The 27,342-nt window shown below is 34.0% G+C and overlaps 1 protein-coding gene across 5 annotated transcripts in view; it reads right to left on the bottom strand.

Annotated features, from left to right (window-relative positions):
* LOC143229476 (uncharacterized) overlaps positions 1-27,342 on the bottom strand; it is a 449,330-nt gene that overhangs the window by 370,775 nt on the left and 51,213 nt on the right. For 4 of the 5 annotated variants that reach the window (XR_013015900.1, XM_076461844.1, XM_076461843.1 and 1 more), the window contains exons 25-38: positions 25,546-25,680; positions 24,508-24,573; positions 23,168-23,245; positions 21,681-21,847; positions 19,931-20,013; positions 19,270-19,406; positions 17,428-17,631; positions 16,545-16,618; positions 14,847-14,948; positions 12,834-13,013; positions 11,479-11,619; positions 8,151-8,232; positions 7,381-7,898; positions 1,807-1,948 (exon numbers count right to left, since the gene is read on the bottom strand). Coding sequence is in view for 4 of the 5 variants with exons in the window: in XM_076461844.1 (XP_076317959.1) it covers positions 1,807-1,948; positions 7,381-7,898; positions 8,151-8,232; positions 11,479-11,619; positions 12,834-13,013; positions 14,847-14,948; positions 16,545-16,618; positions 17,428-17,631; positions 19,270-19,406; positions 19,931-20,013; positions 21,681-21,847; positions 23,168-23,245; positions 24,508-24,573; positions 25,546-25,680 (2,109 nt within the window). In the remaining variant the exon portion in view is untranslated. The remainder of the gene's footprint in view (positions 1-1,806; positions 1,949-7,380; positions 7,899-8,150; positions 8,233-11,478; positions 11,620-12,833; positions 13,014-14,846; positions 14,949-16,544; positions 16,619-17,427; positions 17,632-19,269; positions 19,407-19,930; positions 20,014-21,680; positions 21,848-23,167; positions 23,246-24,507; positions 24,574-25,545; positions 25,681-27,342) is intronic. The other variant, XM_076461846.1, reaches the window with a different exon arrangement.

The following is a 27,342-nucleotide window of genomic DNA, read 5'->3' as shown; positions in this document are numbered from 1 at the left end:
TGATACCATCTGGTTCATGTTCTACAACAGAAGCTGGAACAGGCTAATTTTTTCTTATTCACCACTCTCTCAATTGTTGTTTCTGTTGTTGTTAAACTCTTTTTTATTAATGTCTGCAAAGAAGCAGGAACTGATCATACTATCCAGGCAGACAGCTGTTTGTATGATCCCTAAAACGTCTTTAGATCTGCCATGCTTTGTTTATTCATGGTTGCCTACCAATATATAAAAGAAAAGCTCAAAAAAGCCTGTGATACCACAGTTCTAAGGTTGAGATAACATTTGAAAGATGAATGGGAAATTTATTTCCCATTTGTCTTCAATCTTATATTCTATCGGCCAAGAGGTTGCTTATTTACAAGGTTTTGTCAACAGATTTGACGATTTTCCACCATTTAGAAACAGCTACTTTTTCCCCAGCCTTCGTGGTCATCAACTCACTACACAAAATATCACATCTTTCCAAGCTAATAGCTTCTATCATTATAATCCACCATTTGCTTTGGAGGAACTCAACTTACAACTTAAAGGTGCACAACATTAAACTTGCAATACATCCGTAGGGCTAGAAGACATACACTGTAAAATGTGTCATCATGATCCTGCCTCTCTTACTCTTCTTCTGGCTGCTTCAAGAGGAGGATTGAAGCATAGTATGGTGTCATCCCTTTTTACAAGACTGGAAAAAGTGCCAGGGTGCTGTCTAATTTTTTGCCTTTTATATTTACCAACTTCCTCTATAAAGTTTTGCTTGGGATGGTTAATGCTTGTTTTGTTTGGTTTCGTTAATCAAATAGTTTCTTCTCGTACATCCAATCTTGATTCCAGGGACCAGATTTTTAGGGACCATCACACTTTTCAATTCTGTTTAATTCTTATCTTTATTTTTTTGTTTGCAATAAAATAAATTAAATGTTTTGATATTTTAGTTTTCTACTTTCTTGGCATATTTTACATTGAATAACGATTAGAACCAGGTGTTTAGTATAGTCAGACTTGGTGTTTGGTGCCATTAATTCTCAGTACACTATCACCATGTAGAATATTTCTGTAGTATCAGCTGACTAAGAAACAAAGGCTACTGCCACACCGTCTTGTTTTGTATGCATCAGCCCTTAATACTCTGTCTACGTGTTTATAATAATACAGATTACTGCATTGTGAAGTTCCGTATGTATCGCCTCTCATGACCCCATTTAAGTTAATCACAAAATAGTGTAGTGGTTGTTGAAAGAGATAAAAGAAAAATTTTGAAGGTCAAACCACCAATAAGTTAACTACAAATATATATATGCTATCGTTCATACAACAGTTTGAGCAACGCTCTTCTTCAAGTACCACAGGTATCTTCAACACTTTTCCTTTAAGTTATTAACAAAGACTACCAAAGAATTGAGTTTTGTATGATTGTTAGTGCAAGAAACGGTTTTAGCGTGAATTGTGTTAAAGTGATATATTTTTACTACTTCATATATAAGAAATGCTTAAGTACGTTTGGCTTTCTACTTACGTCTACATATAAATACAAGAAATATAACTACAAGATTATTAAGACAACCTCAGCTCTAAACCCAACTGATGGGGTAGACATCTTTAAACAACACATTCCATGAAAGTATTTAGACATTTCTTATACTAATACTTTTGTTTTCATTAACAATAAGCAGTTCGTAAAATAAGTGAATACAAATAATTAAATATATAATTCATACTATGTTCACAACCAAGCATCTTATTTTATTACTATATGTTATCTATTGAAATTTTATAATTGTACCTAATACTAGAAAGAGTGTCAAAATGTACCTCAGCGGGCATGTTAGAAAGTGCGATATAATCAGGTTCGTGAATCAACGTTACTTTAAAACGAGACTTAATGTTGGGTTCATCAAAAGCCGGGAAAGCTCGTCTAGCGTAGGTTGACTGGAACTGTGAGGTAGCCAGAAATCTACACAGAGAAACCAACGCACAAGTTTTAGTGGTAAATCATTTATGAGATATAAAACACTTAAAGAAGCTAGAATATATTTTATAACGTACTGAGAATTTGTTGAATTTTTTTACAAATTGATTTCACTGTTATCGAATGTCGAAAATGGTATATGTATGTATTCATAATACAGCTTTACAACTTTATTCGATTCAGTACATGGATATAATAAGTAGTGCAAACTTACCATCAAAAGAACTTGTTTACTTATTTAATATTTTTCACCAATTGTTCTTAATAGTACTTCGACTACAATAGTCATGAAGCTTATCCTTCTATAACTAGTGCACATTTGTTTATTCGGGTATATTCGAATCATATGTTTACATTTTTCACACAGTTTCTACGTACACTTAAAATGTTCATGTTGACTAGATGTCCAATAGTCCTGAACATGTTTTAATTCTTTCACACAGATAAAAGACACATAATGCGGCCTTTATCCTTGAGCCTTAAGCTATCGCGCATGCATGCGTGTTTCTACATTGAATTTTTGGAAATCAGCTTATTTAAAAGACAATACAGACTCTTGTACGATTGATTTTGTGATCTTGTGGTGAAAACCTATCCTTGGATTTTTAGGAATTTTTCGCGTTCGCTTGCTCGCCCGAGTAAACCTTTATCTATTCCCCGGTGTCCAATATCTCTTATTATAATTTTTAACATTAAGCCCATCAAAGCGCTTAAATCGCGTATGGGAAAAAGAAAAGGAAGATTTCTGAGTATCACCGGTTATATTTGCCCCTGATCTTCAACTCAAGGTCAGATAATTTTAAACCGAAATACCTACCACGTTCTATGCTGTACGATTGACTAGGGTTAGGATTCCATGTAGAACATTGTTTGGTATGTAGCTTAGGAACTTGTTGGATACCAATTCCATGTAGAACATTGGTTTGGTATGTAACCTAGGAACTTGTAGGATACCAATTCCATGTAGAACATTGGTTTGGTATGTAGCCTAGGAACTTGTAGGATACCAATTCCATGTAGAACATTGGTTTGGTATGTAGCCTAGGAACTTGTAGGATACCAATGTCAGACGTTTTCATACTTCTGTATCTTGATTTTGGTTTTACTGATGCTTCTGTTGTGAATTCCTGCAGCCAGAAGAGACAGAAGCCATCAAGCCATCGTGCTTGTGGAGCCTTCATAGTTAGCAAGACAAACTGAGAAGAATCTGAAACCGTATGTGGAGGCTAAGAATACTATGGAATGTGAAAATATAGTGTAAAAGCAATATGTCATGTTAACATGATGGAGGGCTGAACCACGCGCCGAATCGTCCCATTACATGTTTAGCCCGAGGACATCCGTCGCATTCTCGAGAATACACAAGTCTGGAGCATTTATGACAACGCCCAGTGTCTGTGATGTAACGAAGTGTGAAATTACATGTTGCGTCATAAGGTGCGCCAAATCATCTCCATGAAGACGTAACTCGAGGAAGCGTGTGTTCAAAGACTTTGAGAAGAAAATGAACTCCTTAGAAAATTTCGGTCATATTTTGGCAGTTGGCACTGTGGAACCCACTCAGTGATAAAGTAAAGCAGGTAAACCTGCCAATGTTCAAGGAAACAGTTAAGAAGAGTTAAAACACTAGTGGCTTAATTAAGCATTAAATTAAAAATTATTGACTGCAAATAAGTGATATTTGTTGATTTCCAAACTACCAAGATGTATTTTATGATATCATGTATGTAAAGTACATTATTTGATAATCATTTTATTGTTTTCTAGTTTGGTTGAAAAAACTGTCAACTGAAATGGAGTTGCGAACCTTACTTTCCATTGACTCAGTATCGAGTAAGATTTAGATATTTATATAACAACTTGTTTGTCTGATATTCTGAACTCGTCTCTAGATTTATGTGATTCACTTGCAGCTTAATTTTGTGGAGCAGGCTATGTAAAGTTTTCCAAATGCGTAGGTAGGACGAGAAGTCCCAAGGAAAGTTGTATAGTTGTAGATGGATCCAACTGTTAATGATGAGTTGAACTTCTGACAAATAAACGAGAAAGAATTTATATTCCTTTCTTTATGGGTATTTTAGTGCCGTATTTACAAAGTGAGTGGCGGCGGCACCATTTAAACGTCTTTTCAACAGGTTTTCCACATTTAAAACTTTTTATGAGCCGTTAGCCTTTTTAATTCTATTTAAATCTGACTTTTATACATTATTTAGTTTTCAACTTGATTTATTTTTACATTTTGTAGAATTTTACTTTCACGTTTTTACCGGTTCTTTGGCACTAAAAAACGCCAACCAACCAATCAACATTTGGTTTGGCGTAAGATTACATGTAGAAAATACTGGAAAAACGTATGTCACCTATAGACGTATGTTACACCTGACTTACATACAAGTCGAACCCGGCATGGCCAGGTGGATAAAGCACTCGGCTCGTAATCTGAGGGTCGCGGGTTCGAGTCCCTGTAACACCAAACATGTTCACCCTTTGTGACGGTCAACCTCGCTATTCGTTGGTAAAAGAGTAACCCAAGAGTTGGCGGTGGGTAGTAATGACTAGCTGCCTTCCCTCTAGTGTTACACTGCTAAATTAGGGACGGCGAGCGCAGATAGCCCTTGAGTAGCTTTGCGCGAAATACAAAGCACACTAAACATACAAGTCGAATATTTCCATAGTTTTGTACTTAGCTGCTATTTATTTTAACAAATTAAAGAAGCCGGCCGTTTAATTAACAAAACAATGATTATCTGGTTGATAAATAATTTTTGTTTAAAGCTACTGTGTTATTGTTTTACTTTACTGTCTGTGTTCAGTTTATTCTTCGTTTAATACTAAATTGTGCGGATACTTTGCGACTTTTGTACTGAACACCAGAGAATGCACTGACAGCCAGTTTAGCGCAGATAGCCCTCGAGTAGCTTTGCGCGAAATTCAAAACAAACAAACAAACAGCCACTTTATTAGTCCCATCACCTGATTTCGAGTTCGACCACCTTCCTACGTAATATCAGCATGTATTAGGCGTGACATAAGCTGTATTTTAGTCTATTCTTCAGGAACATAATTCGACAATGATAAATGTGGAACTCGCGTTCATCTCAAACATTTTCACTCTGATTGAAATTCATTTATTGTATCAAACAATTAATATGACTTACGCTACTTTCAATTGTTCTTGAACGAATTTTGAACAAGTTGAGTGTGATGGGACATTACATTATTGTCTTTTCCATCACGGTAAAAACTCTGGCAGATTCGAGTGCCCGTCTTAGTTATTCCCATACTTTTACTGCTTAAGAAGTAACTGACGAAACATAAAACATATGTCATTATTACCAACAGTTTACGGTCTAAAAATATCAAAATTGTGCTTCCTTTAGTTGAACTATTTTTGGAAATTCATCTCGCTTATACAGTTACAAACTGATGAATTCTGACCATTGTTGAAAACAGTCAAATGAAACATAGTCTGATATCTGTTGATTTTAACGACAGCTTCATCTCCTTTTCTTTCGGTCATCTATCAGCGGCTGGCGACTGAACGTTTTTCTAGTGTGAAATACGTTCACTTCCCATTATCACTGTTGATACACTCTACGGACAATGACTTTGAACAAACAATCAAAGAAACGTTTTATTAAGGAATCTTCTGGTAGACGGTCGTTTATATCTGAAATTCATATATATCCTTTTTTTCTCTTTCCAACTGATTGCCATCCGTAATTAACTTGGTATGACTACTCGTCTATATTTATAGCGTTTAAGCAATTACGTGAAATATCACATGACCTCTCTATTTTACACGTCGAAATACACTACATGGCCAAACGTATGTGAACATCCCTTTTAATTAGTGGGATCGGCTATTTCAGCCACACCCATTGCTAACAGGTGCATAAAATCAAGCATACAGCCATACAAACTCCATAGAAAAACATTGACAGTAGAATGGGTCGTACTGAAAAACTAAGTGATTTTCAACGTGACACTGTCATAGAATGCCACCTTTCCAATAACACAGTTTATCAAGTTTCTGCCCTGCGAGAGCTGCTCCGTTCAACTGTCAGTGCTGTTATTGTGAAGTGGAAACGTCTAGGAGTAACAACAGCTCAGCCACGAAGTGATAGGCCACACATATTCACAGAACGAGACCGCCAAATGCTGAAGCGCGTAAAAATCGTCTGTCCGCAGTTGCAACACTCATTAACTGCTTCCAAACTGCATCTGGAAGCAACGTCATCACATGGTTTCCATGGTGAAACAGCCGCACAAAAACCTAAAATCGCCGTGCACAATGCCAAGCTCAGCTAGAGTGGTGTAAAGCACACCACCATAGGACTCTGGAGCTGTGGAAACGCGTTCTCTGGAGTGATAAATTACACTTCACTATCTGGTAGTCTGGCGGACGAATCTGGGTTTGGTGGATGCCAAAAGAACGCTACCTGTCTGAATGCATTTTGTCAACTGCAGTTTTATGGAAGAGGAATAATTGTTTGGGGCTGTTTTTCATGGTTTGAGCTAGGCTCTTTGTTCCAGTGAAGGGAAATAATAATGCTACAGCATACAAGACATTCTAGAGAATTGTGTGCTTCCAACTTTGTGACAACACTTTGGGCAAGACCCTTTTATGTTTCAGCATAACAATGCTCCCATGCACAAAGCGAGATCCATAAAGACATGGTTTGCTGAGTTTGGTGTGGAAGAACTTGACTGATCTGCACAGAGCCCTTACCTCAACCCCATCGAACACTTTTGGGATGAATTGGAATGCTGACTGCAAGATAGACCTCATAGCTCAACATCAGAACCCAATCTCATTAATGCTCTTGTGACTGAATAGGAGCGAATCCCCGCAGCCATGTTCCAAAATCTAGTGAAAAGCCTTCCCAGAAAAGTGGAGGCTGTTATAGCAGCAAAGGGGAGGAACAACTCTATATTAATGCCCATGGTTTTGGAATGGGATGTTCAACAAGCACATATGGGTGTGATGGTCGGGTGTCCACATACTTTTGGCCATGTAGTGTAAATAAAATATGTTAATCTTCTGATTTTTCACGGACTAGGAGAAGTGCTAATGTAACTGCTTGTCTGTGCTAATTAAGTATTAAAACCTTATTTCTTTTTCATATATAAGTGAAAATAAATCTAGTTAGCCTAGATAACGTTAGTGAAAGGTAGTGAAAATAATTTGGTAAATAACTATTGAAGATGGATCTTACTCGTGTGTGTTTTGTTTGGCATTTACACATAAATTAAGAACTTTTCTTAAACTTAACATTTCTCAAATGCTGTTTAAATTACAACCATTTACTAAAAGCCAACAAAAACTTATGCAAATTGCAGTTTTAAGACCACGAAATAAATTATCTTGCAACAGTATAATAGTTAATTCTTATATAATAAATAAGTAAAAATACCTTCTTTCTCCTGTTCTACTATTGACATAGAAACTTTTGAAGAAACCAATTAAACCTCCTAAAAGTGATCCACTAAACCTGAAATGCAGATAATAGTTGCCTGTGGGAAGAGTGTCTTTGGTTAGGACCACCCAAAATTGGTTTGGTTTATACTCGAAGCTTTTCAATAGTTCCAGCTTTTCTCTATTGTGTGTTTCCTTTCGCACTGAAGATTCAGAAACATTCAGTTTATACAAGTGAGTGAGGAAGTAGTTGGTGGGCTTGGAAACATGCACTAAGATAGTGACCTCTCCTGTGAAAGTATTAGATGTTAAGTTTGGGTGAAGCAAGAGGTCATAGTGAATGGGTTTTATATGGTTTGGAAGTCGATAATTATGCCATGGCTTCAAAAGCCACTTCTGAACGACTGATTTGTATTTCTGTATCCACTTCAAATTATTATTGGCAGTTTCAAGAGCCTGTTTTCGTGCCCTTTCACTGGCTCCTGCTTCGGGGTATTTCTTAAAGAATTCTTCCATCTGCAAAGCACAAATAAAACTATACTTACTAGCAAATGAAATCCTAAGTATAAATCTTAATTAAGTTTTTAGAACTTAACAACTTATTATTATTTTAGTATAAGAAAGCAATAATAAAGGAATAAAAGGTTATATTGATGTTTATTTAAATCAGGTGTTCAAATAATGTATGAAGCTACTATACGTATTTCATTAATATTAATCGGATCGAATTTGTTAAACATGGTACAGAAATGAGATGTTTTCTGGTACCTCGTGAATTGCTTCTGCTGAAACAAAATAAGTGGCCATCGTATTCAGAATACCTCCCAAGCTGCCGTCGTTAAGAGTGAATCTGTAACAGATAAATAATAACCCAACTTATAACTTGTTACATTCTTATCTCTCAGAAACATTTAAAATCATACACAAAAGATTATGCTGTACAACTTCGTATAAATTATTAAAAGAACACGAAAACTACAAAGGTTCAGAATTTTTCTATTTACAAGCCTTTTAGAAGCCAATTATTAAGTACCTTTATCATTATATAGTATTTACGTTTATTACTTTTCATTATGGGCCATCCTCTAAAATTTAGTAAAATATTATTGTGAATTATAAAAAGATCTCCAAAGATCTATTTGGTGTTGGAAGTTTTTTTTCTTTTCAGCTAAGTACTATTTTTGTACACAACTATCATCTTCTTTCTCACTAGCTGACATCCACAGCCACAAAAATCACGAACCATATTATGTTGTTGCAACGTAGGGTTATCTACTACATTACCGGAGTTTTAATAATAAACTCTAGTATTTTTACAGCAGTACTTATTGATTTAATCATCTTAGGTTTCATTATGTTACTTTCAAGTATATGATTATTACGAATTGTTAATTTCTGGAGATAATATTTACTTATCCCAACCAAACAGCTCTTTTCAGTTAGTTTTTATTTTGTTTTATTACTTTCTTTGTTTGATACAGATAGCCTAGTTGCTTTGCGCCATTAAACTCTACCAATCAACTGACAATGACCTAAGAAGGTCGAAACGTTGTTCTCTGTTTTATTAGTAAAAGTTTTAATTCTCGTATCAGCCGTCCTTGTATACATTTTTACTTCAAATGAGTTTCTCGTCATTATGAATTACCCCACCAACCAATTATTGCTATCTTAATTCATTAGGAAAAACTACATACCCACAACCGGTTAAAGACAGTGAGTAATAACTACATAGGTGTGAGGTGATTAGGACGTGAACGCTCATATCTGCTCCCAGTGTTTGAGTTCTAGTTTGATTCTTGTGTAGAGTTCCAGAAAATAAATTAAATTTAATATATATTACTTCCACTGCTGTGTGGCTCGTATTGAGTAGATATTTCTCTACGATAAAATATATTTTTACAACCTGTAGTATGTGGCTTTCATATATATATACATATATAATATATTAACTTTTTTATCGAAACTGTCATTTGAATGATGTATTAAAACAACGTTTTAATATTATTTCTGTTCGTACTGCTTGCATATATGTTCTAGAAAAGCAAGAACATTCACAAGTTATGTAACTTTTAAAATAAGTGAAAGTTAAGACATTTATCAGGTTAGCCGAAAATACAAAAACAACTTTCCAGTTAAAACACCATTTAAAATCACAGTAACTGATATAACGACTGGTATAGGTAACATTACCAAAACCGTTGATTTATGGAAAACGCTTTGTTTGTCATTCAAGTTTAGAATAATTTATTATTTAATTCTGAGATTACTGCACACATGAAAAGACCTTGTTACCTACTGATGAGATTAGTGGAACAACTAGTTTTTAATTCATGTAAATACTTTAACTAGGTAAAAATATGGTGGGATTATTCTAAAGATTAGTCACATCTTATTAACTATTGTTTTATTTTATCTCGGTCTGGTCTACCAATATGTGGCCTTTGTGACACTCAAGTCACAACAGTCCACGTTTTACTGTAGTGCTGTCGTTATGCCCATGAACGACAGCATCACTTTAGAGATGTTTTTTTCTACGTTGGACAATATCATTGGTGATGGTGACACTGCCCGACTTATTTGTGAATAAAATATTTACGGGCCGTTGGCCTTTTTTATTCCATTAACTTTTTATTTTAACAAGTTCAACATTGTTTGGTTTTATGCTGATTAATTTTTACGTTTTTAATAATAATTTTCCTTTTACGTTTGGGACCCGGCATGACCAAGTGGATTAAGGTGTTCGCCTCGTAATCCGAGGGTCGCGGGTTCGAATCGCCGTCGCACCAAATATGCTCGTCCTTTCAGCCAAGTGGGTGTTATAATGTGGCGGTTAATCCTACTACTCGTTGATAAAAAAGTAACCCAAGGTGATGACTAACTGCCTTCCCTCTAGTCTTACACGGCTAACTTACGGAAGGCTAGTGCAGATAGTCCTCGTATAGCTTTGCGCGAAATTAAAAAAAAAAAACACCCTTTTATGTTTTATACTGATTATGTGGCGCAGATAGCTTAGTTGCTTTGCGCCATTAACCGCCAACCAACCATAAATCTAAAAAAGAAAATACTTGCTTAGCCAATGAAAATAGTATTCTGTGGAGGGACTTATAATATTTCAACTATTCATAACTAACTAAGTAAAGATCTGTTTATGTATTGATAAGAATATTGTGAACGCTCGTAAATGATTATATTATCGCAATAGGATGAGACCTGATTTCGTACTATTGAGATGGTATGTAGAAGAAGATCCAATTTCTTAGTGATGAACCTATTATCATCGAACACAGTTCTAATTATCTCTATAAGAACAGGCCCCGCATAGTCAGGTGGTTAAAGCACTCGACTACTCATCCGAGGGGCGCGGGTTCGAATCCCCGTCACACAAGACATGCTCGCCCTTTCAGCCGTGTGGGCATTATAATGTTACAGTCAATCCCACTATTCGTTGGTAAAAGAGTAGCTCAAGAGTTGGCAGTGGGTGGTGATTAATAGTTGCCTTCTCTCTATTGTCTTACACTAATGAATTCGGAGCGGATAGCTCTCATTTAGCTTCGTGCAAAATCCAAAACAAACTATTTAAGAGATTGTTTAAGCAGGGATTTATTTTGTTTTCGATATATCATAAACACTACACAGTGGACTTATGCATTAGTCGCTATTCATTTTGAAGGAAGAGACTACAGGAAATGTTACTAACCAGTAGTCTAAACTTTCAACTCTTGGGCTGGTCTAGACGAATTATGGGATTTGAAGTCACTCTTAAAATTCACCCACGGCCTCAAAGCGGGGAGCGAATGTTTTTATTTATAGTAACGTGAAGCGAACCGAAAATTCTCGAATCCACATTACAGCACGCTACCCTTTAGACCACTCCGATGCATAAACAGAAGAAACTTCTCATTATTTCATGGGAGTTTTAAAATAGTCGTAAGACCGAGATACGTTTAAAGTAATGATAAAAAGGAGCTATGAGTGGAGTTGCCTTTAACCTTTTTTGTGGTACTTAACTAGGATTTTGAATACTTGTGGTAAGATATTCGCTATCACATATTTTTTTAAGATGGAAGATACTTAATATAAAACAAGCTGTTCATACCTGTTAACAAGATACTTCCATTCTTCTCTATAAAACTTCCATACCATAGGTCGACCAAGAGGGTTTTGAATGATGAAATTTAAGAACATAAAAAAATCTTGACTACGAATTTTATTTTCATCTTTACCGTACTCCATTAACCTGTAAAATATATTACAAAAATGAAAACATTATAGATAATGTATTATCAACCCTTATTAGCTTTTATTTTCACATCACGTGTGATTGTTCGAAAAATTTACGAATTTTATTTAAACAATAGGGTGTTCGCTTGCAAAGTTATATACAATAACTATTAGATACGTTTATTATTAAAGTTTTCAACGTATTTTCCACTGCAACGTACAATTTGTGTTGGAGAAAATTAACTTTATCTATCTTTCTTATGCCCAGACTGAATCTATCTTTATATTTGATAATAAAGTTTGTGTTAACATGTAAATTTTAATGTAATACTAGCTTCTACTTGCTTCATCTATTATAAAAATAATCAGATTTGTCTGTCCAAAAAGGCACGCAATTCATTTCGACAATGTAAAGAAAAGGCGGATGTAAATAATCAAACATTCAAAGTTACAAAAATAAACCAAGGTCAAGATGATGCTAGCGTAAAACTGCTGCAACGTATGTTTCAATTTTGCCGTCGGCTAATTATCGTTTTATTGTGCATTTTAAACATTAATCTTATCTTTATTTTTAACATTATTGCACAAGTTGCCGTAATTAAGCCCCCAACACATTAAAAGCTTGTAAAAGTTTTTCAAAAAATCTAAAATTAGGTCGTAGAATAACATAAGTTTATTTATTGATAGTACTAATACGGTAGAGTTTAGCCCTAATGCAAAAAAATGGATATGAAATTAGCGTTAATTTATGTTTTTGTTGAATCGACGCTGTATTTAATGAAGGCTTAACTAATGTTAGGTCTGAGACAAGTGAACTTGTACATTTCAGTGTCTGTATTTGAAATCCTGTTTGTGAAAATGTGCTATTGCAATAAAAATACTAATTTGACTGTAGATGTTTTAAATGCCTCTGCTAGTATTTACCTCTCCCACCTGAACAGTGGACTGCCTTACGTTAAAAAGGCAACCATGTTTCTTTGCACATATAAACCAATTAACTTAACACAATCCATGTTAATAATAAGCCATGTTTTACACTAAAAGTGATAGTTAATCCTTCAAAGTAAATAATTTTAACTTTCTGTGAACAGGATCAAATTCCTCTTAGATTTTGGCCCCAAATCAAACTGAATTTATGTATTATGTAAACTGAAATGCTTAATATTTAGAAAATTAAGTTAATTAAAAAACACATCAAACATAAACATTTTTTTCGTAATGCTTGCCCACCTTTTAAGAAGCTTGGGATTTGTTGTACTGCTGAGACCGTGAAGTAACTTCCTCTGTTCTTGTGAAGATGTTTCTAGAATGTACTGTTTCCACATGAAGTTCCACGTTTCTTCAGTTCCACCATATTTCATTCCAAAGGTATAGACTAGAGATCTCAAGTTTGAGGGTATCTTGTGGGTTCTAAAATCGGAAAGGAGAATGTGGATAGAGTGAACAAGTTTGTGATTAATGAAAAATGGGAAAATGTCTTAGTGTTTCTCTTGAACACACACACATATACATAGGTGAATGTACTTGTTCAACGGGACACACGGTCCCTCGGGGTGTAACATAGGAAATAAAAGTTTGAACACAGATCTACCCTTCCTCTCATATCATCTCATGGGATACTATGAGTACATGCTAGGTTTAGTGGCAATCGTTCTAGTTTTCGTCAGTTATAAGCGAATAAACACACATAGGCGTTTGTCAAATAAAAGTTTAGATTAGGAGAATAACTTATGTATTTAAAATAAAAATAAAGGTAAATTATTTAAGCCTTGTTTCCTTATTAATTATTCGTTGGATGAAACATTGAAACAGAAGTGCATTTCAAATATAAATATAAGGTATTTTGAGTGACAAAATCAGCTACTATGATTACAATGTTTAGATTTATTCGAAATGTAACAATGCAAATTGCAATAAAATAAATCAAACGTTAAAAAGAGTCCTTCTGCTTAGTTTTGAATAGAATAGTTCAATTTATATGATTAAGAATCATATAACACTAACAATGTTATTGAAGAACAAGAAATACTGGGAGATCCTGGAATATGAAAACAAAATGAGAGAAGTGAACTAGATTAATTTGATAAATGGTCAGAGGGCAACTAAAGTTAAGATGTTTGCAATCAGTACTAATATATATGAATGTATATTTACATTTGAGAAAATAGTAATATGTAATGATATATTTTATAGTAGAATTGTTTGAATGATTGTTATCACAGAGCGTTTCTTTACGATATTAAAATGAGGTAAACATGTGTATAACTTAAACACTGCAACAATAAACAGTCAAAAATAAGTAAGGCTAATTATAAAAGTCTTAGGCGCTCTTTGTTACTTATTATTGTTGGAACGTTACTCATAATGATTGTGAATCTTTGAAGACAATAAATAACGATATTTAGTTACAGCTTGGTATTACTGAATCAATCAGTTTCAACCAGCTTGCAGTAACAGTTAATACTAGTATAGTAATCATTCTCCATAGAAACTAGCTTGTACAAACTGTATCCGATATAGTAATCAATCTTAACAGAAATGAAAACAAAAACTGTATCACGCTAAAAAAAATATTCTATGAGGACGTTTAATTAACATATTTACAAAATGAGAGTCAGTGTTTGTGGGTTACCTGTGAGAGCTTTATTTTTGTGGTATATTATAAAATATCCTCGTGAAAATATTTTGCAAACATTTTGGTTTAAGGGTTATATTTAATCAACACGCATTTGTGGATAACAGCATATGTAGTGCTGAGTTTATAGAATTATGTTACTGATGTTTACTGGAATCACAAAAATAACAAACAAAAAAATTGTATTTGGCTCTGTCTACAAAAAATAAAACAAGGTTACATTTTGGCTCCTTTTAGTTATAGCTATTTTTATCAACAAGACTTATCGAATTGATAAATCCTTTATTTTGCTATTTAACATATCATATATTTTAAGTAGATAAAACATCTGTATCGTTTACGTTTATTTCGAAAATATAAAATCGGGCACGTTTGCAGAATGCGCTTTGAACACGATCTATCAGAAGGCACTGCTGCAGGTTTATTATTGCTTGAGAATAATGGTTAGAATATCTAAAATATGTTTTTATAAGAAATCAAAAGGTATTATAAAAATTTCAATGCTTTAATTTTCTAAGCCTAACTGGAATTTCAAGCTGAACCAGTAAGCAAAAACAGAATGGTTACTTTCTAAACTAATAAGATGGTGATAAAAGCAAGTGGCTTACAAAGGATCACTTCTCCATTGTTCCAGACGTTCTACAGCTTGCTTCAAACATAACTCGCTTCCACTTGAACAAGCCAGACTGATAACAGAGATCCTTGTTCGCCTAAATGTCAGTATAAGTGCTTTATTAAGAAAAACAAAAACTCGACAAAAAATGGATTCCAAATACTGATTTTCTCTTCTATCTTTGATAAATAACTTATAACAAAAATTCACAGTCCTCGCTGAATAAAGTCACATAGAAAATATACAAACCACCACATATCTTATGAAAACATCAATATGTTTATTGTAACAGCTACATCTACTACGTTCCAGGTCAAACAATTTAAGGTACAATACAAATAGCACTGCAGATTAGAAATATATAGCAGATGAAATGAAATATTCACATAAAATGAAATGCATATAGTAAAAAGAAAGAATCCTTAGTAGTCGCGGCTGTAATTGGATCTCAATTCTGTAAAGAGAAGGAGCTATGAGCTAAGAGTTTGTACATTGAAAACAACTCAGAGCCATTCAATGAGTTGTTTTCCCCAGCTAGAAAGATCAACAACTATAGGAACTGAGATGTTAAACACAGAAGTAAAATTATAATTATTAACTTAAAGACAACATATGGACGTACCACATTTTCCACAGCGTGACTTTTAAGGATAGATAAGAACAAACTAGATTTTGTGATATTGAAAATATCGTTATCATTTGTGTTTTATAACATGTTATTTCGCACATCCCAATGAATTAAAGCTTAAGACAGTAACAGATCGTGTACCATAGCATAATAAATTCAACTTTTTTATTATCAAAGAAGTTTCTTAAAGAAGAGAATTTTGGCTTGTTTTTATTTTAGCGAAAAGCTACATAAGGTCTAGCTAAGCTAGCCGTCCCTAATTTAGCAGTGTAAGACGAGAGGGAAGGCAGCTAATCATCACTGCCAACCGCCAACACTTGGGTTAGTCTTTTACCAACGAATAATGGAATTGGTCGTCACATTATAACGCCATCATAACTGAAAGAGTGCTCATGTTTGGTGGGATAGGGATTCGAACCCCAAACTCTCAGCTTGGATTGCGAGTTGGGCGCCCTATCCATCTGGTCATGAAAGAAAACGATAAACTCCATTGTTTACTATTTAGAATCCAGTAAACATTGAATAATATTCAGTCGACTTTATACTGTTTAGGCAAATAAACGTTCAATAATATCAAGTCAAATTTATACTGTGTAGTAAACGCTAAATAATTTTCAATCGATTTTGTTTTGTGTAGTCGAATAAACGTTACCTAATAGTTACAATAGCATTTAATGTTAAAAGAAACTTTAAGGTTAAAACCAAGAGTAAGTTGTAAATCACAGACTTTAGATATAGCGTTACGGAAGACTCTGATTAAACAGGACTGGCATGGCCAAGCGCGTTAAGGCGTGCGACTCGTAATCCGAGGGTCGCGGATTCGCATCCCCGTCGCGCCAAACATGCTCGCCCTCCCAGCCGTGAGGGCGTTATAATGTGACGGTCAGCCCCACTATTCGTTGGTAAAAGAGTAGCCCCAGAGTTGGCGGTGGGTGGTGATGACTAGCTGCTTTCCCTCTAGTCTTACACTGCTAAATTAAGGACGGCTAGCACAGATAGCCCTCGAGTAGCTTTGTGCAAAATTCAAAAAACAAACAAACAAACCTGATTAAACAAATAACTTACCTTTCCAAATGTCCTCCTACATCTTCCCATCCAAGCTCTTTCATCACATCTTCCGTAAGGCTGGAAATGAATTCCTATGGATGAACAAGAAAAATACACAAGCGTCCAATTTTATGTAAATAATAAAACAGTTTACTTGTATCGGCTTATGGTTGAATGAAATTATGATTCTGCAAGTGTCATTCTTCATGCCTTGATGAGCGCTTTATGTCCTTTATATATTCCACTAACCAATGGACGGTTTCCGAGCTTCTTTAATAACGAAACGAGAGTGACTAAATGACAATAACCTGTTTGAATGCATGGACAATACTACACAAAAAACTTTTTCTTCAATAACTTCTGTTTTAACTATCTTACTTGTCTGAAACCAGTACGTATCTATAGTAGTACTGTATGTACTTGACAATATGCATATCAACCAACATAACGAAACCTCATTATATAAATAACTTCGCAACTTATTAACAGGGTTACTTCACTTTTTTCCAGCCATGAACTAGTCTGTTTTTCCTTCAGCGGTTGAAACACTGCACATTATTCTAGCTAATACTAAAACACCAACCCTTGTGTGCTTTGCGCGAAATTAAAAACAAACAAACAAACACTAAGTAAAATACATTAATTAATATTTTAAAAGGTTATCTGAATCCACACACACACGAGTATGAAAAACAGCTTGTACTAATTCTGCTAACGACAGTCTACATGAATGTATGAAAAGTATTTCGTACTAATTCTGCTAACAACAGTTTATATGAATTTCCTCGTGGTTAAACTTCTCTTCAAACCACATTATAACACCAAGAATCTTTCAGTCTAATAATTTTTATCCTATTTTCATACATTTAAAATACATCAGATATGGGGTCTGTGAACTCACCTTTAAGGCCTTGGAAACTTTCGTGTCTTCAAGTATATTTGTAATGTAGGTAAGTGCTGTTTGGGCAATACTCCACGGCACAAGGTGTCGCTCATTTTTCAGATAAAGAGACAAATCAAGTGCCGTTTCGTAGTTAAGATAACCCGCTCGAGCCAGTAGAAAAGCATCATTGATGAGATTTGCTCGATCAGATGGCCCAATTTCCTTAAAGTGAAAAAAGATAAAAGAGAGAGACAAACGAAAATTAAGATAATTCGAAGAAAATCATTTCTGTGTGTGTGTGTTGATTAATGTATATATATATATTTATCAGTTGTGTATTTTAATGTGTTAAAGAATACGTTTATTAAATTTTAATAGTTTATGTACCAATTAGAGTATCCTCAGTGATCGCGGCTAAAAGTACATCTCAAATCGGTTAAGAGATAGAGCTAAAAAAAGGTCTCTACTTGGGAAAAAAACAACAACTCAGAGCCATTCTATGAGCCGCTATGCCGCCGCTGTTAAATGTTATTCTATTTGCATACGTTTATAATACATCATAGCTATGTTTAACGTTTAATAGGGCTTAATACTACACACAGGTCTTATTTTTACCAAGTAATACAATTATAAATATTCCATACTGTGCTCACGCAGGAAAGTGTAGCATAACTTTTCACTAAGTAATCTTAGTTAATGTTACGAAAAAAATCAGACAAAAAATACGTACTTAATGATAAATCTCTAATCTTTTTCTCAGTTTTTCTTTACTATTTGCTATTTTTTTACCTTGTCCGGGTTATGAATTTACAAAATGTGGGGGGATGCTTTGATAACTAAGAAAACCCTAAGTTTTTACAGTATTTATTTATAACTATCATCTCATAAAGTTTGGTTGAGATTGGTCCAGCGACCTAGAAGTAATTAGGTAAAGGACAAACAGACAGATTCATATATTATTTTGTGCGTTATACTATCCAAGCGCTATAAATTATCTTATTTGTAAATATGTGAACAAATCAGCACTATATAACAATAACGAAACTAATACAAATGAAAACTAAAACATTCGAATGAGTCTTTAAGAAGACGTAAAAAAACTGATATGACCATTAAGTCGTAATAGAAAATATCTGTGGTTATAGCTCCTAAAAGCGTTGGAAATATTCCTTTTATCAGACACGATCCAAACGCATATATACAAATAACTTTTATTTGTTATACCAAGTTACACGTATCAGTTTCAGAGGTACCTAAAAATCAATGACTTCTTAATGGCGTTTAACCCTACAAACGTTTCTTTTCTTACCAAGTAATAGAATTATAAGTATACCCTACTTTTCTCTTGCAGTGTAGAGTAGCACAACTAGTTATTATACCTATTATCATTAAATAATGACAGCAAAACATAGCTAAAAATATGACCTATGGGGTAGTTGTCAAATAATAATAGTTTAAAAAACCTGAAAATTATCCTTATGTTAACCATGCAATAATACTTAATAAAAAAATATAGGAAATAGTTAACGCCTGTATTTAATACCACTGCAATAAATGGGCTATATTTATTATGCAACAACAGCTTAATACAAACAAACATATGCCCTATTTTTAACAAATAGTAATAGTTTAATACAACTACAAATGTGGCCTAACTAGATAATACTGCAGCAGGTTTGCTTAAATGGAGTAGTTGGCTTTATAAAAGAGACAATGTTACAAACTTGCAACTTTTTTCTTAGTATGTGTTTCTATTAGATAGATGCAGGTCAACTTTTTGAACAATGTTGCTTCACCAAATCCAGTCAAGTTTTTAAATAGTGTTGCTTCAACAAATCAGGTCACGTTAGGTTAACTTACTTCATGGTTGTTTTCAAGTAACTGAATGAATCTTTGCCACTGATTAACGTCATAATTAACGACGTAATATCCTGTGTTATTAACGTTAAATTTCACCCAGGTGTCCTCAGGCTTAGAAAGATCGAGAACAATCTTTTCTGGAAAGACAAAAAGACGTAAAACATATTCGATGAGAGAATAAAATATATTGCATTGTTATCGTTGCTATTTTTATTACATGTGTAAAGTTACTAAATTAATATATAAGATAATGCATACCTCACGAGGTATCCAAAAAACAATTATAAATAATAAATAGAAGTATTCCTGACAGTGAGCAGTTAGCGCTATCTTTTACCTAGTTTAGGAAATTCAAAACCAATAATTTCTGTTAGCGGTGCACAACGCGCACCTCACTCGCATACAACAGTAGGGGTTAAAAATGGGGACATAATCTTCCAATTGTGATGGTTTAGAACTTGCAGATACAAAAGTTTAATTATTATAATAGCCAAAAATGGACGGATATTTTTAATGTGTATGTAAAAGAGGTTGAAAATGTATATCTTATAGATCTCATAACTATAAAAGGAAAATAAGTGTAATTACCCACAACAGAATAATGTTTTTAACAGAGTTGCATATCTAATCGGAAGAAATATATGTCTAGCCCTTACTTTACCTGGTTGGCTTGAACATAACCAGTAGGTTTCGATATTTCCACCTTCGTTTGTTCGATAACTGAACGGAATCTCCCAGATGTAACTGTTACGAAAAAAATTCAGGGAAAAATCATAAATACGTACTTGTTCATAAATCTTTCTCTGATCATTTCATCAGTTTCTATTTGCTATTTGTCAATATATCTTCCTTTCTATTCGTCAGCATATAAATATATTACCTATGAAAATGCTCCTTTGTGTGTATTTCCTGTCAGACTAATATACTTTCGTTGTAAGGCCTGACATTCATGAATCATCAGGAATGTGATACCAATTACTACCGTTATTCCTTTAAAGTTTTTCGATTTTTTAATATCATTAACGACGAGAAACAGCGAATATCCAGTGAAAACTATTACCTCAATGTTCTACCATACAACTTTATCAAGAAGTAGAAACCCTACTATACACAATAAGTCCAGCTGATTATTTTGATAAAAACTTGTCTTTTGTTGAGTCAGGAGCCTACCTCTTGGTAACGTTGTCCTGTGAAACGTCGAATAAATAAAAATAAAGAATTTAAACCAGATACTAGTTATTTCTCTCCATTAAACATATTTGCACTTAAGTGAACGCTACACTACCTAAATTCTACTTCATTTTACAACAGTTTTCTTAAGGGTTGTTTATCCTCATGAGTAATACAAGTTACGCGGATGACCTATTTTTCTCTTTGGTAAAATTAGCCCAAATCAAGTTGTTCCTTTCTTTCCTAAGTATTATTAATTAGTTCATTCTTCTGTTATAAATTTTAAATATCTTATTTTTGTGATATCCTTTTTTTGTGATTGAGTGCGTGTGTGTTTTCCTTATAGCAAAGCTACATCGAGCTATCTGCTGAGTGCATCAAGGAAAATCGAAGCCCTGATTTTAGAGTTGTAAATCCTCAGACTTACCGCTGTGCTAGCGAGGGACTTTTGTAATTGACAAATATTGCATTTCTCACGAATTATTATATTTTATAACTTAATAACTGCTTGAAACGTTTAAAATTACAAATAATTATAGCTGAATTTTGCTTTTGGCTGTAAAGTGATAATTTTTAGAATGATATCTTCAGCTGGGCACAATTTATTCTTTTCAGTTTTTCTTTCAGTTAGTGTGGACCTTTTAATATATCGACCACGTTTGATCATTTATCATTCTTAGTTTACCACTTCATTGTACCGCGAAATTTGGCCCGATTTGGGCAGATGGTTAAGGCACTCGACTCGTAATCCGAGGGTGGCGGGTTCGAATCCTGGTCACACCAAAAATTCTCGCCCTTTCAGCCGTAGGGGCGTTATAATGTTACGGTCAATCCCAATATTCTTTGGTAAAAGTGTAGCTCAAGAGTTGGCGGTGAGTGGTGATGACTAGCTGCCTTCTCCTTAGTCTTAGGCTCCTAAATTAGGGACGGGTAGTGCAGATAGCCCTCGCGTAGTTTTGTGCGAAATTAAAAACAATCCAAAACCACGAAATTTTTGCTCTGAGCAATTTTAACAAAAATCACCCAGAGCAATATTTCAAAGGTATAAAGTTAAAATGTATTTATTCATTTACTATTCACAAAAAAATCATTTATGTATTTTACTCAATAATTGTGTATAATTCATGATTTATCAGTCCTGTGTTAATTTACAGTTGCGATTATGTTAAAATAAATTATTAAGCTGCCTAAAATTCTAACCTTTGTCGACATATTTTTTCAGCAAAGACCCAGACACGTACCTATGATTAGAAACGCTACTGTCATATTCAACACTGTCTGGATCTGTTAAAAACCTCTGCTGTCGAACAACAAAAATTCGTGGATCAGTTGTATCTCTGGTGACATTTATATATGGATATCCCATTTGTCTGGTCCACGTGTTCATTATCCTCGAAATATTTAATTTCTGCCAAATAAATATACATACACACACACAATAAGTTTGTTTTTCAGATTTTAAACTACAGTTAGCACATTACTTTATGCTTTGAAACAACATAACTTAAACTAGAATTTAATTCCACACATCTCTAATAGGGAAATATTGTTCAGAAGGAAATTTTTTTGTAATCCACGACTTATTTATACCCTTAGTAAAACAAAACGTAATTATTATTAGTCCAATAAAAATTTCAATTTAAACAGTTTAGTCTTTTCTTTTCTCCAATTTTATTTTGTTAACTTATTTGTCTAATAGTTTCTCTTTGGCTGATTCTCCTTGTGTATGAGCTTCTTCAGATATTTTATATTGGTAATTTTGCTTCTGAAAGCTCGTTCTTTTTCATTATACTTATAAACTTTTCCTCCAGTAATGTCTTCATCGTGAGCTTCCTTGTATGGTAAGTTATTTTTTGTTAGGAGTTTTCTTTGATGATACTTGTTTCTTTGGAATACAGTCTTACTTATCATTATTTCCGCCTGTTTTAGAGAGTTCGTATTTAAAATATTTTCGTTTAATAAGTTTCTTCAAAAGAGGGAACCAATTCAAAAACGGTCTTCTGAAATAAAATGATCAATTCATAAAGAAACATATGAAAAGAAGAATCAATCTCAACAATAAGTAATTTAAAAAAATGAAAAGGTCTCTTCAAGAAAATCTTTCTGAAAAAGAATAGACCAATCACAGAACAAGTTTTTAAAACAGAAAATATCGATCACCAAAGGAGTATTTTGAAAAGAAAAAATCAAAAGTAAAGCAATTGATCTAACGTTCTTATGAAACCTTGTGTATTTTACATAAAAAAATATATAGGGCATCCTGACACAATACAGGAAAATATTAAGAATCAGCTGTCAGAATTTGACCCCCATCTTCCTCAGGTATTACGTTAAATAGTATAAGTTATTTAGCTGTCAAGTCACTGTGTTATTTATTTTCAGCGCTAGAAAGTTAACTGTCAGAACATGGTTTCATAGACAGTGCCAGAGTAGGGTATAATGGACAGGACTAGGAAGCACAGCAGGATATATTAGACAGTATCAGAAGGTTTAAAAATTTCATTAGAGAAGTGTGAAACAAAAATCTGTTTATAGTTTCTTGCACTAAGAGTAAAGTTTATTATAAAAAACATTAAATTAAGGGTACTTGAACAATGTACCAAAAATAAGTGTGTTCACAATTAGTGAACAGGTGCTATACTGTTTGTTTTAAAATAAAAAATACCTTATTCTTATTCTGTAATAAGTTCTATTCAAAACTTTCAAATGTGGATTTTATGAAACTAACCTTTGAAGAAACCATGGTGAGTTCTCTCCAAAGATCCTCCGTATCTGCATTACTATATGCATACTTCTTTAGATAGGTCTAAAATGAAACATTACAATAATAAAATATTACTTTTATAACGAACTAAAATAAATATCCTTACACATGCTCTGTTGAGTTATGTGAAGTTTAAACTTTCAGGGAAAACATGTTTTTTACTTGGAACATTGAAATATACACTCAACACTCACACTATTGTACAGTTCATTTATCATACTTTATCTGAATGGTGTTCGCTACGGGGCCGAACCACAAATTTTAGTTATAAGCCGTGCAGTTAAAGTATAGTATAGAGATATATTCTACTAAGTATATTTGATCAGTCAGCACAATGAAGTATCTCCAATTGGAGAAACGATGTAGTACATATATATATACATATGTAAACGTCATCAAGGAAAATATACAGAAACTTCAAAATAAGGTCTGAAGCCCTTGAGATTTGCAACTCAATACACTAACAAGACATCAACGCTTAGTGCAATATACACATACATTTTTAAATGCATTCCTAACAAAGTAATATACCAGTAAATGTTAAATCAGTGGCACATCAGTATTTCTGCAAACTTAAAATGTTATAAATCAGGTTTCGATACCCGTAGTGAGCAGAGCACAGCGTATTGTGCTGCTTTGTGCTTATTTACAAAATCAAATAAACAATCTTAAATAGATTGTCTCCTAATGGTTGATTTTTAATAAATACAATAAATCATATGACATACAACTATTCTTCTTTACCAAACAAGATATACCACCTGATCTGAAAAGTATTTCACATACCAGCGAAAAGAAAACACATTTTTTCCAAATAATCAAATTTACAAGCAAATAATCTTAAAACACATGATACTGAAATAGCTTGTTTTATGAGACATCACATGCAACGTGATATATATAAATATTTGGCTTTACGATGATCATGTAAGCTTAAAGCAGTCGACTTTATCAGTAATTGTACATCAAGTATCTTCAAACTAGCTAATTTTATCAAACTTGACAAACCACGTAATTTACTATATTAAGCACAATGAATTATATGATCTCAAAATTGATGACTTCACTCATGATGGCTAAATGATTGGCAAACTTTACACTTTCAATCTTATTGATACTTCAGTGGTTTATTGATTAATACACTGTTAAATAAGTTTTTGTTCGGTCGCACGTAAAAAAACAAAAAGAAAAGAAAGAGACTCTGAAGGGTTATTTATTTCATAGGCTTTTTAGTGTAATCTACTGATAAAAGAAAATTTGAAACTTGGCATAATTTTGTTTTTCATTAGTTTTAATGCACTTACCGAAACCCCAACTCTAAAATCTTCTTCACCCATTAGAAATTCTAGCATTCGAAGAATTGAAGATCCCTGCAGATAGAAACAGTAAGGTTACCCGAAATAAATAAATATTTTTGTTTTACCAACACAAAGACACCAACACCAATCTTGTGTTTCAACTACACTTTTGTTTCTATTTATAAGTTTAAATTTTGGTAAACGTATATGATATTTGTTATTTTAACAAATTAATAGAGAAATCTATGCGAATATGTACCTGTTTCAAATTCAACTATGTGGTGGAGGCGTATTTCAGAGTCACACGTTTCTTTAACTGAACACTCATGATTCCCTCCATACAAACGATTCAACCCGACCCTCGGAGCTGTTCTATTTGGTAATAGGCGGTCAATTATTCCACCTTTTGGTCTCCGTATCCGAGCATACATCACTGAATTGGGTCTGGTACCAGACGATGTTTTTGAGTCTAGTATTCAGCCGATTCCAACATGACATATTACCATACTCACGTACAATATTTTGTTGAGTCGTCCAAAGAGGGCAGATACTCCAGACTAGAAGTACCATCTTCTTTTTACCGAACATCTCTGAAACTTTTCTTCCGTACCTATTTATATGAATAGTTCAAACTCAGATGACTCTTTGGGCTCTGCCCCGGTTTGTTGTGACTCGGTGGCTGCTTACAGATTTCCCCTTTACAGTTTTTGTGTTCATTGCCGAGTTATATGCAGTCTCTCTTACCCTGAATCATATGAAAACTAACCAGTACTCTACCTGTACTATTTACAGACTCTCTTACCTGTGTACAGGCTCTAGAATTGCTTAACGTGACTTCTCATCCTGTTTTCCTTGACATTTTTACATTGTTCATGAAAATGTTTCACTTAAAAAAAAACAATTGCTATTTCTTTACACAGATGTTTCACTCTTTTACCAGTTTTTTTTTTACCACAGATAGCCAACATGCTTTGTTTTATTAAACGCTAACCAACCACCCAATGCTTACATAGAAAAACAAAAAAAATGACGAAATGATTTCACCTTACAATAAGAAATTGCATCAAAAAGTTCACTAATTTCATCTGGATGGTCAACGGGCTGAACAATAGGATGAGATGTAATGGTTGCATCACTTTCCACTACTCTCGTCAAAACTTCATCTAAGAACTGATCCATCTGTGATAGTAAAAAAAAACAAAAACGTGTTAACAGTTTTCAGAAAAACAAAAATTATTCTGGTTTCTATTAATATACTTGCAATTGCAATTTTTAAACGAAATTTACTTCACATCGTAAAGCGGCTAAAAAAATTCACATAATACTGTTTAAAAGCGAGAGACAAACATAAACATTTGAACATTAAACAATGTTTCTGTTTTCTCAGAATATCAACAATATTTACATCTAGTGTTGATGGTTTAATCTGAAACAATAATATTTTTAAAGTTTGTAATTTGAGTGTGTAGCTGGGAAAGGCTTGGCTGATAAACAGCAGTGGACCAAACTCTTTTTTTCGAAGCAATTGAATAAGTGCATATGTTGAAAGAGTCTGGTAGCAAGTCTTTCGTGCTAATTTTATAAATGAAATATTTGGGACTAATAACTCGAACAGCCTAAGGTTGGAACAGCTTGGCAGGTGTACTAAGTAAGAGTTATGAACCTGTTTACATTAATTCACAGCTTTGCGCCAATTGGCAGCAGCGATCTGTGGTGAGCAACTTCATAACATGCTTTTCCAGATTCAAACTTTTGGTTGTTATTTGGCTGTCTAGTTTGTCTAGACTACGCATTGGTCAAAGTTTTTTACTAACTCGTCATTTTCTTTTATCTGGCACTGATCCACCAATGTGTGGCCTTTGTGACTTGAGTGTTACAATAACCAAGGCTTCACTGTCGTAGTGTCGTTATGACCATGAGCGACGACACTATTTTAGGCATATCTTTTCTATGGGTTTACATAACGTCAAAAAGTGTCATTGGTGATAGTTACACTGTCCAACTTCCTTGTGTTTTTAACTTTTACTTTAATTCTACGTAAATATTTTATCCGAATTTTGGACATCGTATTGTTTTAACTCGACTTATTTTTACACGTTATAATAATTTTACAATTACATTTTATGCCTGTTACTTGGTTTGTTTGTTCGTTTGTTTTGAATTTCGCGCAAAACTAGGCGAGGACCATTTGCGCTAACCGTCCCTAATTTGGCAATATAAGACTAGAGGGAAGGCAGCTAGTCATCACCACCCACCACCAATTCTTGGACTACTCTTTTACCAACGAAAAGTGGGATTGGTCGTGACTTATAAAGCCCCTACGGTTCAAAGGGCGAACATCTTTGGTGTGACGGGGATTTGAAACCACGACCCTCAGATTACGAGTCGAGCGCCTTAACCACCTGGCCATGCCGGATCCCTGTTACTTGGCTCAGATAATCTAGTTCTTTTGTGCCAATAAACGCCGAACAACCAACCTTTATGACATTCAGGTCATACTTGTCCGTGTTTTACGTTTGCGGTCGTTATGAATGTGAGGGACGGTACCAGTTGATACATATATTTTCTAAGGGTTCTGACGTTTGAAGGTATTATAGTGACATTTGATTGTCTTTAATTTTGCGGCCCATTTGACTTTTTAAAATTGCATTTATAATTGCTTTATGGGAATTGCTTATCTTCTAACTTGTTTTTTTACATTTTTCCTAATTTTCCTTTTTTGCCATTTTTAATGGTTGTTTGGCACAGGTTTGTTTGTTTTTAATATTGCGCAAAGCTACACGAGGGCTATCTGCGCTAGCCGTCCCTAATTTAGCAGTGTAGGACTAGAGGGAAGGCAGC

Source organism: Tachypleus tridentatus, chromosome 10 (assembly GCF_004210375.1).
Source record: "Tachypleus tridentatus isolate NWPU-2018 chromosome 10, ASM421037v1, whole genome shotgun sequence".
Lineage (NCBI taxonomy): Eukaryota > Metazoa > Arthropoda > Merostomata > Xiphosura > Limulidae > Tachypleus > Tachypleus tridentatus.
Note: the sequence above shows the minus strand (reverse complement) of the source record. Positions and strands in the feature narration are given on the sequence as shown.